This window comes from Equus quagga, chromosome 4, assembly GCF_021613505.1.
Source record: "Equus quagga isolate Etosha38 chromosome 4, UCLA_HA_Equagga_1.0, whole genome shotgun sequence".
Classification (NCBI taxonomy): domain Eukaryota; kingdom Metazoa; phylum Chordata; class Mammalia; order Perissodactyla; family Equidae; genus Equus; species Equus quagga.
This window is the reverse complement of record NC_060270.1, coordinates 36,843,774-36,861,071: the sequence shown is the minus strand read 5'-3', so window position 1 is coordinate 36,861,071 and position 17,298 is coordinate 36,843,774. Positions and strand designations below refer to the sequence as shown.

Sequence of the window (17,298 nt, the reverse complement as noted above, 5' to 3'; positions counted from 1 at the left end):
AGAAAAACCCACTAACAGAATTTTGCACCCTGTGAAATTATCCTTCAGAAGTGAAGAAGAAACAAAGACTTTCTCAGACAAATAAAAATTGAGGGAATTTGTTGCCAGTAGAATTGTCTTGCAAAAAAATGTTCAAGTAAGTGCGTCAGAGAATGAATAAGTAAAGATAAAATAAAAACTTTTATTTTTCTTATTCTTAATTGATCTATCAGGTAACAGTTTGTTCAAAATAATAATAGCAACAATGTATTTGTGTATGCTTGCGTATGTGTATATGCATAGGTATAAATGAAATGAATGACAGCAAAGATACAGATATGGGAGGGAGAAATTGGGTGTATTTTGTTATTTCAAGGTACTTGCACTACCTGTGAAGCAGTATAATATTATTTGGGAGTGGACTTGGATTAGTTGTAAATATATATTGCAAACCTGAGAGCAAAAAAAGACATGTAATTGACATAGTATGAAAGGAGAGGAAATGGAATCCTATTAAATGCTCAATTAAAACCACAAAAGGCAGAATAGTGTTGAAGACAGAAATAAAAGTAAAGGACAAAAACAAGAAATAGAAAGCAGTAAAATATGGTCGATATTAATCCAACTATATCAATAATCATTTTAAACATCCATAGTTTAAATAGACCAATTAAAAGACAAAGATTATTAGACTGGATCAAAAAACAAGACCCAAGTAAGTGTTGTATACAAGAAACCAATTTTAAATATAAAGACACATTAAGTAAAGTAGATAAGGATATACAATGATAAAATCAAAAGAAAGCAGGAGTAGCTATATTAATTTCAGACAGGCCCCACTTCAGAGCAAAGAAAGTTACTGGGGATAAAGAGAAGCATTACATAATGATAAAAGGGTCAATACTCCAAGAAGACATAGCAATCCTTAATGTGTATGCACCTAACAACTGTCAAAATACGTGAGGCAAAAACTGATAGAATGGCAGGGAGAATTAGATAAATCTAGTATTGGAAACTTTAACACCCCTCTATCAGAAGTGAACAGATTCAGCAGGCAGGAAATCAGTAAGGACATAATTAACTCAAAATGAATCATAGATGTAATTGTAAAATCCAAAACTATGAAATATCTAGATGATAATATAGGAGATAACTTAATTGACTGTGGTTATGGTGATGAATTTTTAGATATACACCATCCATGAAAGAAAGGTACCATTCCTGAAAGAAATAATTGATAATGGAGTCCATTCAAATTAAAAATTTCTGCTCTGCAAAAGACAATGTCAAGAGAATGAGAAGATAATCCACAGATTTGGAGAAAATATTTGCAAGAGACTGTTATCCAAACTATACAAAGAACTCTTAAAACTCAATAAGAAAATGAACAACCTGATTTAAAAATGAGCAAGAGATCTGAACAGACATCTTACCAAAGAAGATATACATATGGCAAGTAAGCAAGTAAGCATATGAAAAGATATTCAACATCATTAGGGAATTACAAGTTAAAACAACAATGGGATACCAGTATGCACACGTATTAGAATGGCCAAAACCTAGAACACTGACAGCACCAAATTCTGGCTAGGATATGGAGCAACAGGAACTCTCATTTATTGCTGATAGGAACGCAAAATGGTACAGCTACTGTAGAAGACAGTTTGGTGGTTTCATACAAAACTAAACATAGTCTTACTGTACAATCTAGCAGTCGTGCTCTTTGGTATTGACCCACAGAGTTGAAAACATATCCAGACAAAAAACCTGCACACCAATGTTTATACCAGCCTTCTTCATAATTGCCAAAACTTGGAAGCAAGCAAGATGTTCTTTAGTAGGTAAATGGATGAAGAAACTATGGTCCATCCAGACAATGGCGTGTTATGCAGTACTAAAAAGAAGTGAGCCACCAAGCCCTGAAAAGACATGGAAGAAACTTAAATGCGTATTACTAAGTGAAAGAAGCCAATCTGAAAAGGATACATACTGTATGATTCCTTTTATAGGACATTGTGGAAAAGGCAAAACTATGGAGACAGTAAAAGGATCAGTGTTTGCTAGGGCTTAGGGGGGATGGAGGGATGAATAGGCAGAGCGCAGGATTTTTAGGGCAGTGAAACTATTCTGTATGATACTACAACAGTGGATACATGTCATTATACCTTTGTCAAAATGCATAGAATGTACAACACCAAGAGTGAACCCTAATGTAAACTATGGACTTTGAGTGATAATGATGTATCAATGTAGGTTCACTTATTATAGGAAATGTACTCCTCTAGTGCGGGATGTTGATGGGAGAGGTTGTGTGGTGTGTGATAGCAGGTATATGGGAAATCTCTCTACCTTCTACTCAGTTTTGCTGTGAACCTAATTAAAACTTCTCTAAAAAAAATAGTTTATTAATTTAAAAAACCTGGAATTGAATCAGGATGTAATTATTCATATAATTTTGACCAATTTCAAGTTTATTTTCACTTACAATAGCACAGATTTGGAGTATTTGTGAAGGATTACTGATTTCTATATCAAAAATAGAAAGTTCAGCTCATCATTATTACTAACCACAAATTCTTATAATCTACACACCATAAGAAGTACTGATCACTCCACCCACTCTTGGTGCTTCTACTCTATTCTCTGTTGCTCTTGACCCCTTGGCCTAAAGCTCGGTCTGATTATATTTCCTATTTATTGTAACCAAGAAATAGGTTTATATTACCAGATGACAGAATCTTACATTTTAGATATAACTTAGAATGCAAAGCGTCCTAAAGGTCATTTAATCTAAGTCTGTTAAACGTTTGTGAACAATGGCCTTCTCAGCTCTAGAGCACTGTAGGTGGTTCAGAGTCCATGTTTCAAATGAGAAGACATTCTAATTATGCCTTAATGTTAATTCGTTGGTCATGGTCTATAATTCATCAACTCACTGCCTGTCCTACACCTTCCCCTGGTCCCAAGCTGTTGCTTAAGCCAACAGTACATAGATCTCTGCCCTCAGATCTGTTCCTTCTACATGTACCCTTGAATGACTCATTGATTTTGTGTCTGTGAAAGGAATCTAATGGAAATTCTAAAAATAATAACTAAAGTGGTATTTCAATTTTCTGCTATTTGGAAATATACTTACCTTAAATGGGAGGTTTTGTTTTTTGTTTCCACATAAAGATTATATTTCTGAAAAGGTTTTGAAAGAGAATTGCTAAGATACTTTTTCTATTTTAGATGAACAAGTTGTTATGGGCAACAAGCTTCTTGTATATATTAGGTAAGAGATTTTTTATTTACTCCTCTGTGTGTATGCTCCTTCTGTAAATGTCACCTCTTATGTATATAGTGCTTTTCATTTTTCGGGGTTCTTTCCTTTATAGCCATGCTTCTCAACCATGGGTGATTTTGTCCCCCATGCCCACCCACCAGACTTTGACAATGTCTCAGACATTTTTACTTGTCACAACTGGGGCTGGAGGACAGATGCTCCTGGCATCTAATGAGAAGCCAGGAATGTTGCTAAGCATCCTGCAATGCACAGAGTAGTCCCCACAATGAAGAATCCTCTCTCCCAAAATATCAGTGGGGCTGAGGTTGAGAAACCCTGATTATTTTACTTGTACTACCGACAACTCTGTGGGATATGTGTTGTCTCTATTTTATATATAAGGGCAAGAGATTTGTTTAAATCATGAAAAAGTTAGTGACAGAGGTAAAGCTGAAATGTTTCTCTCTTTGCTCCTGGACCAGAGTTTTTTCCGATAGACTATGCAGGCTCAGAGTTGTGTCCTGATAGAATTTTGGATAGATAACTGGCCGCCAGGCTGGCAGGCAGGCAGGAAGTTGGCAGAACCTGCCAGAGCATCATTTTAGCTCCTATTTAATGTCAGAATTAACTTTGAGATCCATTTCACACTTGTTACGTTGATTCTACAGATGCAGAACATACGCAGCATTTAGCTAGGACTCTATCATCTGTGCTTTAAACTTCTTAGAATATGCTGGTATCCAGCTTCTCTAATCTAACATTCAAATTGATGACTAGTTCAGATAGTTTTAAAATTCATGCCACCCCCCCCTCAAAGAAAATAAATGAATAAAAAGTGAGGACATATTCGGAAGACATTTTTATATGTCAGCCTACAAGGCAAGTCATTAGCCATAGGAAAATCTGATTTGGAAGTAAAACTGTACAGTTAAATTTCTCATGAGATTCTAACTCTCCCTGAAGGCTTGTCCAATTGCAGACATTTTCCAGATGTTTATTAGCCTAGCTCATTTTCCATCTTTAATCATCATTTTTAGAGCCACTGGTTTAAAAGTCTCTGAGAACATCAGGCTTATAACAGGTAAATCAAAGTATAATGGTGCTGTTAGGTTCTTTCTAGATGCTGAGTATGAGACTTTTAGATAGTCTGTCCTTATTCCCTCTTGCCCCTTTAGAGTGCAACTTGGGTTTTTCTTAGGAAAAATAAGAAGAAATGAAAGTCCTTACTCAGTCACAGGATGTGTTACTTCACTATCATCTCTGTCGCCCATGTTTTCTGAACTGGCTGTCATCTTGATCTGGGTTTGAACTTGCCCTAACTGGCAAAAGCTGAGCCTGCTTAAAAATCAAGCTAGTGTCTTGGGTTTGAGAAACAACCTGGAAGTTAGTCCATTATAAGTCACCAACTCTGTTCTCTTTCTTTTCTTCTAGCTGTTGTCTAGCAGGCCGTGCCTATCCCCTTGGTGACATCCCTGAAGATCTTGTTCCCTTGGTTAAAAACCAGGTTGGTGCTGTTTTCACCACATGTTTACCATCAACACCTCTTGTTAAGATGCACTAAAGACAAATTGTAATTGAGGGTTACACAGCGGTCCGGAGCCATTAGCTATGACAGGAGAGCCTGCACACTATTACTGAGGCCAATAATCGTAGTTGAATGAGGTAAGAGAAGTTATAACATAGTAGCAATTTAAACTAAATTCAACCTGCCTTTGTTTTATCCAGGTGGGAATCATTGCTTTGGCAAAATACTTTGTAAGGTGAAAAAATAATCAACTTTTTTTTTTCAACTTGCAGGTTTTTGAATTTCTAATTCGCCTGCACTCAGCAGAAGCATCCCCTGAGGAAGAAATCTATCCCTATGTTCGGACTTTGCTACATTTTGATACAAGAGAATTTCTAAATGTATTGGCACTGGTAAGAGATAAATGATATGATTTTAATGTGTTTTAAAAGGAGGCAGGTTGGGGCCTGCCTGGTGGCATAGTGGTTAAGTTCATGTGCTCCATTTTGGTGGCTCAGGATTCATGGGTGGGGATTCCAGGCATGGACCTACACACCACTCATCAAACCATGCTGTGTTGGCGTCCCACATGCAAAATAGAGGAAGATTGGCACAGATGTTTGCTCAGCGACAATCTTCTTTAAGCAAAAAGAGGAAGATTGGCAATGGTTTTTAAGCTCAGGGTCAATCTTCCTCACCAAAAAAAAAAAAAAAAAAGCCAGCATGATTATTTTTTAATAGAAAGAAAATAATGCAAGTAATAATCCTTATGCAGGTATAATTTTTATGCCCTAGCAGTAAGTCAGGGTTTCAAACTTCTACATTTTTAATTTTGTTGTACCACCCGTATTTTCTAATTCTTTATCCCCCTTCCTTCCCCCTCCCTCCCTTCCTCCCCCTCTTTATTCTCTCTCTGTCTCTTTTTCTCTCTTTTCTCTCTCTTTCTGTGTGTCTCTGTGTCTGTGTCTCTTTCTAATACATCCTTATCAAAAAGTTAAAGAAAGCAGAGTTAGATGTGGTGCATCTTTGATTTTATAAATTCTGTTAGTTGGCACACTAAATATGGAAGAAGGCTCTGAAGTACATGTGGTGGTGGTGATAGTGGAAATACCTGGAGTTGAAATGTAACACAGAAGCTCCCTGCTGAAAAAACATCCTTATACATGTTCAATTAAAGATGGGTTTGGGTGAGCCAAGTTCTCTGTGAAAATGCCTCCAGGGGAATAATTATATAAAACATGATATATCATCTCAATTAAATGGCTTTGTAGTTATAGTCTAAAAAGCTTTCAATAACATGGACAGCACTTATATTATAGTGTTTAGTGAAGCAGGAGGCTCAGAAATGTATAGAACACACAAATAATGTATATGCACAGTATTAGGAGAAAAAAGACAGGAAGGAAATACACCTAAATATTAATAGTGACTAACTCTGTGAGATGGGGCAAATATCTCTAAGGACCGTATAGTACTTTTATAAGTTGAACAATAAACTGTTAAATAAAAAAAGTAAGTACTCCTGAGAAGGTTAAGATACCAATTATACTTTGAATTACTTTAATTTTAAAATCTTACTTCAGAAGTAGTAACTTTAATTGCATATGAAGAGGGGAAAAGAAACTTAGAACTGGAAATTAGATCTAGTTGGTTTAGGAGATCTTCGACATCCAGAAGAGGACATAAGGGTACTTGGTGTCTGGCATGTAGGAAAAAAGAAACAGGAAGTGGTGGGGCAGGGGATTCGGAAAAAGTGGTAGAGAGCGACAATTGATTTTACCTAATTTTCATTTGTTTAAGGGCTGTGTTAGCATTGTAGGTCATTTGCAATTATGCCGATGTCTGAATTACCATATTGAGATTGATAGTAACCGCAATATAGTCTCTCGTTTGCTTGACAAATGTGTGAGTGCCTAGTTTATCACAAGTACTGTATTCTGGGGGTGCATCCTTGGGTGACGGGATAGAAACCCTGCCTTTGTGGAGGAAGAGGATCCAGATTGTAGAGAAGTAACTGTAGCACAGTGGGATACATGCCATTGGAGAAGTGCAGGATGCTGTACAACACCTCGGAGGGGAATCTAATGGAGGGCTAGGGAAGGTTTCTTGGGTGAAATTATGTCCATGTTGAGTCTCAAAGGATGAGTAGAAGTTAGGTTAGGGAAAGATATTCTAGGCAGAAGGACAGAATATGTAAAAAGACCTGGAAACAATACAGCAGTGTGTGTTCAAGGAATTGAGAAAAATTCAGCGTGGCTGCATCTTTAAGGAAGCCTGCAGAGAGAGAGAGCTCCAGAGATGTAGGCAGAGACTGAATTTTGTAATCCATAGTAAGAAGTTTGGACTTTATACGAGAGCAGCAGGTAGCCATTGAAGCTTTTTACATAGAGGAATATCATGATTTGTAGTTTAGAAAATTCTGACTGATGAATGGAAAATGGATTGAAATGAAATAAGACTGGAGACAAGATCTATTAGCAAATTTTCGTGGTAATCTAAAGAGAAGGTGATGGTGGCTTGAATGCGGGCAGTAACAGTGGGATACTAAGAAGTGAAGGGTTTCACGGATATTTGAGGAGGCATAGCGGCCTAAGATTTAGGGCTTACTGTGCAGTTGGCTGTGAAGGATAAGACAAATGAGAAGCATCAAAAATTCCCAGATTCCTGACTTGGTGAACGGGATATGTAGTGGTTTATTTGTTTATTCAGTAGGGAATCGAAGGAGAAACAAGCTGCTCAGGAGATGGGGGAGGGGACAAGGGTGTGGTGAGGAGTCGGGAGATGTAGTAATTACTTCTCGTATGTATTTAATGAATTTGAAATGCCGTGAAGACAAGTGGAGGTTTCCTTCCATGCCTGCACCAAGTGTTGGCTGCATTCCCAAATGGGGATAGTGACAGATTTTTAAATTACATTTCCTACTTTTTTTAAATTTAGGAATATTTCTTCAAGTAAAGTTTTTAAATTTAGCTTTCTTGAAGTATGATTTATACAAAATATAGTTCACTCATTTCAAGAGAAGAGTTTGACAAATATACACAATCTTGTAGCCACTACTACGATCTAGATATAGAACGTTTTTATCACCTCAAAAAGGTCACTTCTGCAGTTTTGTAGTCAGTCCCAATCCTTTCTGACACTACAGTTTTGCCTTTTCTAGAGTGTCATTTAAATAGAATCATAAACTTGGTAGTTTTTTCTGACTTCGTTCACTTAAAATAATGCTTTTGAGATTTATCCATGCTGTTGCTTGTGTCAATAGGTTTCTTTTTATGTCTCTATAATTTTCCATTTTATGGATATACAGTTTGTTGATCCATTTACCAGTGGATGATTCTTGGGTTGTTTCCAGTTTTAGGCTACTATGAATAAAGCTGTTATGAACATTTACATATAGGCCTTAGTGTGGACATAAGTTTATTTCTCTTGAGTAAATACCAAAGAATGGAATTGCCAGTTATTTGTTAAGTGTATTATTTTACTTTGTAAGAAACTGAAACTGTTTTCTAAAGTGGTTCTACCATTTTACATTCCTACCAGTGGTATACGAGAGTATCATTTCCTTCGTCTTCTCACAACACTTGGTGGGGTCCATCTTTTTAATTTGGCCATTCTAATAGGTGTAGTAGTATCTCATAGTGGTTTTAGTTTATATTTTCCTTCTCACTAATGATTTTAAGCATCTTTTTATTAAAATATATTAGCCAAGAAGATATGTTTGCCATCCATATATTGGTAAAATATCTGTTTAAATTTTTTGCCCATTTTTTTAAATTGTGTTTTTCTTGTTGAGTTTTGAGAGTTCTTTATAAATTCTAAATACAAGTTCTTTATCATATTACGTAAGCCTAGCAAATGTTTTCTCCCAGTGTGTAGTTTATCTTTTCATTCTCCTAACAATGTCTTTTGAACAGCAGAAGTTTTAAATTTTAATCATCTAATTTATCAGTTTTGTTCTGTGGTTCATGCTTTTGATGTCGTATCTAAGAAATGTTTGCCTAACCCAAGGTTGCAAAGATTTTCTCTTATGTTTTCTTTTAGAAGTTTTATGGTTTTGGGTTTTACATTTAGATCTATGATCCATTTTGAAGAAATTTTTGCATGTAATGCAAGGTTTAGATGCAAGTTTTTGTGGGTTTTTTTGGCATATGGATATCCAGCTCTTACAGCACCATTTAATGAAAAGACTGTCCTTTCTTTGCTGAATTGTCTTTGTACTTTGTCAGAGATTTATTATCTGAATATGTGTGGGTCTACTTCTGAATTCTGTTCTATGCCATTCGTCCATTTGTCTGTCTTCATGCCAATACTATCATACTGTTTTGATTTCTGTAGCTTTATAATGAGTATGGAAATCACATTACGTTAGCTCCCCATATTTTTGTTCTTCAAAATTGCTTTGTCTTTTGTAGGTTTTTTGCTTTTCAATATGAATAGAAGAGTTATCTTGTTAATTTCTACAAAAGCCTGCTGGAATTTTGAGTAGGATTGTATTTAATATTTAGTCAATTTGAGAATTGACATCTTAGCAATATTGAGTTTTCTGACCCATGAAAAGGTATATTGTTCCATTTATTTAGGTCATCTTTAATTTTTCTCATCAATATTTTGTAGTTTTCAGTGTACTTTTCTGAGTGATGAGGATTCAATGTAATGTTTTGTCTACTATTGTACAATTTTCAAATTTTGATAAATTAAAACAAAAATTGCCTCCCTCTTACCTTGCTTTGTACATTGCTGTCAAGAAAACTGATGTTCGCCTGATTTTTCTTAACTTTCCCAGGGACACAGTCTTTTTTCCTACAGAACCAGCATACTTTTTTCCTTATATTTAAAATAATAGTTTTACTCTAAGATATCACTCAGAATTGACTTTCTGGGTCAGTTTTACTATTTATACTGTTGACTCTTTCAATATGTGAATTTAAGTCTTTTTATTTCAAGAAAGTTTTCTTCAATTTGAATACTTTTTCTGCTTTATTGTGGTCATGCATGGCTTAATGACAGGGATACATTCTGAGAAATGCATCGTTAGGTGATTTCATTGTGCAAATATTGTAGAGTGTACTTACACAAACCTAGATGTGGTATAGCCTACTGTACACCTGAGCTAAATGATTCTAATCTTATGGCACCACCCTCGTATATGTGGTCTGGTCTTGACCAAAACGTTGCTATGTGGTGCATGACTGTATTTTATATTTCATCTTCAGAAACTCCAACTATTTTTGTATTGTATCTTCTTTATCGTCTGTATTTATCACCTATTCTCTGATCTCTTTTACTTCTTTATTCAAATTTCATTTTCTTGGTTCTTTTCACTTACATTCTCTATTTCTCTTACAGTGCTTTTGATCATATCTCTTCTCCCTTGGTGGCTTGTAAATCTGTCTTCATTTTGAGATGACTTTGTCCTTTTTTTCAGTTTTTTTTTTCTGAGTTCAGTTAGCTCCTAGTTTGTATCTTTCTGCTTTTTGTGCATTTCTTTCCTGAATTCTTAAATTTCTGTGATACTCTTTCAAATCTGCAGTTGTATGTTTAAATATATTTAATATATATTGGGATAATGTTATAGTTTACTTCTATCTTGTAGCTAGTTTTTATTTTGTTTTATTCTGGAGTGCCTGCATCTGCTGTTTTGATTCTCATTTTTTGTGTTGGATTTTTCTGGACTAGCAATAATAGGTGAGTGGAGGAAAGAGAGTGGAGGAAAATTGCATACTTGTTTTCCTAGTTCAAGTGACTTCTCCATTTGCTACAATTAAGTACAATTTCTTTTTTTTCTTTTTCTTTTCTTTTTTTTGGTGAGGAAGATTGTCCCTGAGCTAACATCTATGCCAGTCGTCTTTTATTTTGTATGTGGGTTGCCGCCACAGCATGGCTTGACGAGTGGTGTGCAGATCCATGCCTAGTTTCTAAACCTGCAAACCCTGTGTCTTTTGAAGGTAGTCTGTCATCTTCTCAATCTTTGACATTATCTTGTTTTAGTTAGGATCTTTATCTTGAGCCACCTCCTTCTTTACCATGAATAATTCCCCATTCCAAGGTACCTCCTCTATCCCAAAAGCCATATCTTACCAAGACCTCTGATCCACATTTGCCAGACCCCTTCTTTAATCTTCCTGTTGGCCTGTGCTCTGATCCACCAGGTCTCAGACCTGATGTCAGTGTTTTCTCACCCAGAGTGGATTTCTCTTTGCTTCTGGAGGTGAATATTGAATGGTATTATAGGTGTTCTGCTACCAGTGAAACCTTGTCACAGCCTCCTTTCTTCTCCCCAGTTCTATCCTTACTTCTTTATGGTGTTACAGGCTTTGGAACCAACTCTGCTAATTTGGGATGTGGATTTTCCCACTTTTATGTAAGTTGAAGTTTGTAGTGTTTGTTGTCCTTCTAGTTTTCCCATTAGCCTGGGTTGTGGGTGATTCTTTTTGCTCTCTTTTTATCATACACAGATCTTGTTGGGGGATGTGTGAAGGTGTTAGGACATAGCTCCACAAACTACAGCCTGTGGACCAAGTGCTGCTCCATTTGGCCTCTGCCTGTGCAAGCTAAGAATATTTTTTACGTTTTTAAGAGTTATAAAAACAGAAGAATATGTTGTTGAGACCACATGTAGCCCACAAAGACTAAAATATTTTCCCTCTGGCCCTTTTCAGAGATGTTTGTTGACCCCTAGATTAGGATTTAGCCAATCAGCATTATCTTACAGAAACTGTAATAATTTTTAAGGGACTACGGAAAGAAGCTTTTATGACAAAATTCCAAGATGACTTTGGACTGAGTTTTGGGTCGACCTTTGTGCTTCGCAAACTGTGTCATTCTCCATTAGGACATCTTTGCATATTATTCCTCTAACAAGCATTGTACAATTAGAAGCATCTTTGTGGAATGATAATGGTTTAACAATGATGTGCCATTTTGTTAACTACAACCAAAATATGTCATTATGAATATCCTAATATTCATAATATAGTATATCACCACTTAATTATGTTTACAGAAGTAAACTTTCAATATCTGTTTCAAAGCAGTGAATACAAGCTATCAAAAGGAAAATGGATAAGGAAATTCTTTTTTCCTTGCTGTCACTGCTGTAGTATTTTAATGCATCTGTTAATTCTCCGTGTTTTTGTGTTTTAGTTGAATAGCACTTGTATTAGCAGACAGTACCTTCAGTTTGTACCTGCAGAGTTGACATGTCACTTTGGCAGGCTGGGCTGGGGGATGTTTGCGTGAGCTTGTGCGTGTTTATTGTTCTCATAAACCTGAAGATACAACTGAGAGACTTTCTAGTCCCCCTGTCTGTCTTTAGTCGGGGTCATATTTAACCTGCTTAAACATCAAAGTATCTTCTGTTTGAGCTTTCCAGATTAAGAGTTCCTGTGTCTCCTTGGTTACTCATTTCGGCATATCTCAACTAACTGGCAGCAAACCAGTATAGCTGAAAAAAAGATTAAAAAAAGGAAAGGGTTTTCTTGTCTCTGTAATTAACTAGACAAATCAGCAGTCATTTGTTTAAAGCACTTACTGTGTGTCAGACAGAAGGGAAAGAAGGCGTGCTCATAAGAGAACAGCGTGAGCAAAGGGGCTTTGGAGAAGTTGGGGGATTTCAGGGCCAATTTACAGAACAGCAAGTTCTGGTTTGAATGTAACCTCGGTGTAGTCTTGAAGGTTCGTGGCTGTGAAATTCCTGTTTTCTTTTAATCTATTGGGACAATATGTAATCTATTTTCTTTTCTCAGGAAAATAAGCAGTAAATTATTGCTGTGTGGATTTAAATATTTCTAAGAGCCTAATGTGCAAAGTGAGAACCATAAGAAAGATCTTTGTCTTTCATCATTCTTGTTATTCAATAAACATTTTCATTTGAATTTTTTGGTAGTGGATACAATTTCAGCTCCTTCATATGTGTATCCTGTACGTACTAGGTATTTTCAGAATCTGGTGCTGTCATTTACTTTGGTGCGTGTTCTATTCAAAATATATTTGGCTCTACTTGAGCAGGGACATAAAATAAGAAGTCCTGTACTTGGCAGTGTTTTGAAAATAGGATGCCTTTTCCTTTTATGTTGGCTTGAGGATTTTAACATTGTGGCATTTTACCATAATAATTTTTTTAACTATCTTTGAACATCATTTTTTCTTAGTTGTCACGGAAATTATGAAAATTATTTTTCATGACAGTTCACAAACTGTATTTCAGTTATTATTTCCAAATAGCACAGATGGAACGATGGCTGAGCATGTAACATGTATTTCATCCTTCTCAAACTCTTGGTCACCAATTGTGTCTTGCAATTAGTGTTTTTTCTTTTTCATTGCCTGTAAACTTTGCCTTCCTTTCTGGAATCACTTTTTGGTTGCCTGATAATCACCATATTTTATGCTTTGTATCTATTTTTAAAGTTTCAGAATACTGTGCAATATTAAATGTTGTAGCTTTCTACTTAACTCACTAAAAATAAGTTATTAAAGATATATAAGGAAAAAACTACTGAAGAATGATTATCTTATTTGGGAATTTACTTGACTATTAATAAGAATTTAATATCTTCTTTCCTTCTAAAATTTACAAATAATTATTTTTAAAACTTTCTTTCTGTCTTTTAGACTTTTGAAGATTTTAAAAATGACAAGCAAGCCGTAGAATATCAACAACGTATTGTGGATATTTTGTTGAAAGTAAGTATTCAGAAAAAATGTCTTTGTGTTGATGTTTATATTAAGAAAGTTGAATTATTTTATAGCAAGTTCTAAAATAATCTTGTTTAATGAAGTGCTGTGTTACAGTCATTTATCTTGTTTAATGAAGCGATATGTTGCAGTCTTTTAAAAATTTTATTATGATGTCTTTGTCTTCAAAAGTTGAATGAAATACTAATCATTCATTCAAAGAAGATTTAATGTCTCTCAGCTTTAGACTTGATACAAGGATATAGGGTACTACTCTTGAGAAAAGTATATTGTGATAATTGCTACATTAGTATGATTACATGCAACAATAGAAACTAACTTCAGAGTGCTTTGAGAAAACAATTAATGTAAATAATCTCCTTCTGTCTCATACCATCATCGCAGTGTTGCTAAGGTAGTTTTACCGTTGTACTGAGATGATGGGTGACACTTAGGACTTGAGGCACACAAAGACGATCATCCCAGTCTGAATCTAACTAGATTCAGTCCAAAGCTATTTTGAGGTTCATGCTGTTGCTAATGAATGAATGCAGAGACAGATTTTTTTCCTTTCCATCTGCACAGCTTCAACCAGGCCAATTTCTTCTTGTAGTTGAAAGCTTAGAGTTTTCATCCTGTTCATTTGGCTATAAAATAGAGATTTCTTCCTCTTAGTGACTTTTAGATTATTTTGGACAAGAGACCAAAATTAAAATGTTCTCTGTGCATAACATTAATGCATTACAATTATAATAGTTCTTTATAATTTTCAAAGCACATTTATATACATTATGTCATTTGAGCTATTTATTGACCTTGTAAGACTGACAGTGATGAAAATACAAACAGGATGGCTAAGCTCCCAAATAATGCCAGTTTGATCCAGGTGGTTAATACGGAGATTTTTCACCTAAATGCCCAAAATACCTTTCTAAATGGTCTCTCGATACATCATCTTGTCCTTGTTTAATTTGTGATCTTGCCTCTTCTCTACCTAATAGTCTTCTATGGCTCCCCATTAGATCAGTTGGAATTAAGTTCTGCTGTGAGAGAATATTCAAATTAACAGTGGTTTGATTGTGATGGGAATTTATTTTGTCATGTAAGTCTGGAAATAAGCAACCTGATTTAGTAGAGTGGCTTCACAAACTTATCAGGGATGCAGATCCCTTCTGTCTTACTGCTCTTATTCTTAGTACATGGTTTTTGTCTTTTGGTTCAAAATGGCTGCTCAGGCTCCAGCCATCACCTCTGCTTTCTAGCCAGCCTGACTGCAGAAAGAGGTGAAGAAGTGAGTGTTCCTTTCTTTAAGAAAATTTCTTAGAAGTTATCTACAACAGTTCTGCTTATATTGTGTTGATCAGAACTTAGATCTATGGCCTGTTAGCTGCTAAGAGACTGAGAAATATATTCTGTATTACGGGTGACCATGTGTTTAGCTCAAAATAAGGAATTCTGTTTCTAAGTTAGGAGGGAAGAACAGATGTTGGAGCACAAGTACTAGTTTCTGCCATACCCATATAAACTGCTTAATGTAACATCCAAGATCCTTCTGTATTTTTTAGTCCCTGACTACTTCTCTGTAACTGCTCCTCTCTCCTACCCACCACCGCCCCGCCATGTTATGAACTCCTCAACCATACTAAATTGTTGGAATTCACTGAACTTTCTCTGTCATCTTTGTGGCTTATATTCTTTGCATAAGTTTTCTTTCATCCCGTCATGCCTTTTCCTTTCCTTTCTCTGCCTGGCAAATTCCTAACCATTTTTCAAGATGTAACTCAAATAGCATCCGTGAGAAACTCATTTAGGATCCTCTCCCATACTTCCAGTTTGATTAGTTGCCCTTTCTCTGTGTTCATGTAACACTTGATGCTACACTAGACACACTGTTTGGTAATTGTTTACATGTGTATTTTCCTACCTAGACTTGAGCTTCCTGTAGGTATAGACTCTGAGGACTTTTGGGGGGGAGGGTGCCCATTGTTTTAACATGCCCAGAATGTGCCTAGCACAATGCCCACAACTTAGCAGACATACAAGAAATGTTTTCAAGTTGATTGAATTGGAATTTAAATTTAAAATTATACTGAGTTAGAAGAATGATCCAAATGAAAAGAAGAAATCTCCGTAAGTACTTAAGTTCTTACTATTGGGGAATGGCTACTCTTCTATATTGTTTTGATAGTATTTACCTTGGGTCCATGAAGAATGAACTTTTGAGATTATTTTCTCATTTCTGGTAATAGAGTTGTACTAATCTGTTAAAGGGTACTTCTGAGGGAGCCAGTGACAGTGGGAGTATAGGCAGTGACCAGAGAACAGGTGAATGAGCATCAGATCTCAGGCATTATTGTGTGTGCTGAATGGCTGCAGACAGAGAGGAGAAAGGCTGTTAATATGTGACTTTGTACAGGATTGCCCTACAGATTTTGTCAGCATGGTCTCTGAAATAGGTCGGAGAGAGGAAATGGAGAGAAATCAAAATTTCTAGGGTGATAACCAATTAGACACTTGCTGAGGTGCCAGGGGAACTGGCTGTGAGTTAGAACTGTTTTCAAAGATGTTTGTAGGATCAGACAGTTAAGGAGTTTGCTTACAGAGCAAAAGGAAGGGCTAAAAGCAGAGACAAGCACTAGTTGGGCCCCAGCAGTTGAGTTCTACTCAAGGGTCCGCACACTGGAAGAGAGTGATGACTGAGTATTCTAAAGCTGTAGAAAGCTCTTTGAATATGATCAGTTGGAATTTAGAGACACACACACAGATTACAACTTGAAATATCCTCACGCTCTTAGAAATGACTGATTATTGCACTTGAGCAAGCTGTGATTGCTGGGCTAAAAGCAGGAAGGGTGAAAGAAGTGTATATATGACTAGCACAGTAAGAAGAGGTAGGCCAAAAGCCAGCCCCCAGGGAATGCTTTATAATAGGAGAAATGTTTATCTTTGAATAGAGGATGGAGGGAGGGAACTTAGGTCTTTGCCGTAGATGAGACAGGGTGCTGTTCCCTAATTTGTTGTGGGGTTGCTGCCATAGATCCAGTAAGTCCAAAACAGTACGTGATCGTTTCTCAAACTTCTGCATTCTCTCTTTGTTAATGGCATCATTGTCCTACCTGCCTGTCAGGCTCGAGATCTATTTTTCATTCCTCCTTTAGCCACATGTTTCCACACATATGAATACTTGTCCTGTCTCCTCTTCCTCTGCAGTGTCTTCTGCACCTGTCCCTCCTTCCGTTCTCCGTGTCTCTGCCCTGGTCAGAGCCCCTCTGTCTCTCCCTTGGACCCCTGCAGTCACATGCATCTTGGTCTCTCACCTTTTCGGTCTTCCTCTGTTATTTTATCCTTCACACTGCTGACAGAATAGTTTTCCTCAGCACAATACTGATCATGATCAACTCTCCTGATTGAACGCCTTTAGTCTCTCCCCAGTTTGTGATGGAATAAATTCTAAATTCCTTGGAATGACATTTGAGGCCTAATCTTTTTGAATCGAATTTCTGCCTCCTCTGCATGCATGCTCTGCATTCTAATGAAACACATAGTTTCTCTAAGCAAACGGTGTTTTCCTGTGTCCATGCTTTTGCTCACTCTTCCCTCTGCCTGGATTGCTCTCTCTCCTGACATTTCCCCATCACGGGTTCCTCATGGGCTTTAAAGCTTAATTTAAAAGCTACTTTTCTCATTTCTTTTCAAGTTCCCTGTCTAACCAGTTGAAGTGAATTTACCCCAGTGTGCTTCTGTAGTCATTTGTTCCTCTGTAATAGTGTTGATCACAGTATGCCTTTTAAGATTCATTTACCTGTCTCACCTTCCTGTCTCATTGATAATTCCCTTGAATGTGTCTGCCATAGCATCTTACACATAGTAGGTA

At 36.4% G+C, this 17,298-nt stretch overlaps 1 protein-coding gene across 2 annotated transcripts in view; it reads left to right on the top strand.

Annotated features, from left to right (window-relative positions):
- Positions 1-17,298, top strand: part of VPS8 (VPS8 subunit of CORVET complex) — a 233,285-nt gene that overhangs the window by 106,936 nt on the left and 109,051 nt on the right. For both annotated transcript variants that reach the window (XM_046658305.1, XM_046658304.1), the window contains 4 exons: positions 3,211-3,253; positions 4,676-4,748; positions 5,042-5,161; positions 13,362-13,433. In XM_046658305.1, coding sequence (XP_046514261.1) covers positions 3,211-3,253; positions 4,676-4,748; positions 5,042-5,161; positions 13,362-13,433 — 308 coding nt within the window. The remainder of the gene's footprint in view (positions 1-3,210; positions 3,254-4,675; positions 4,749-5,041; positions 5,162-13,361; positions 13,434-17,298) is intronic.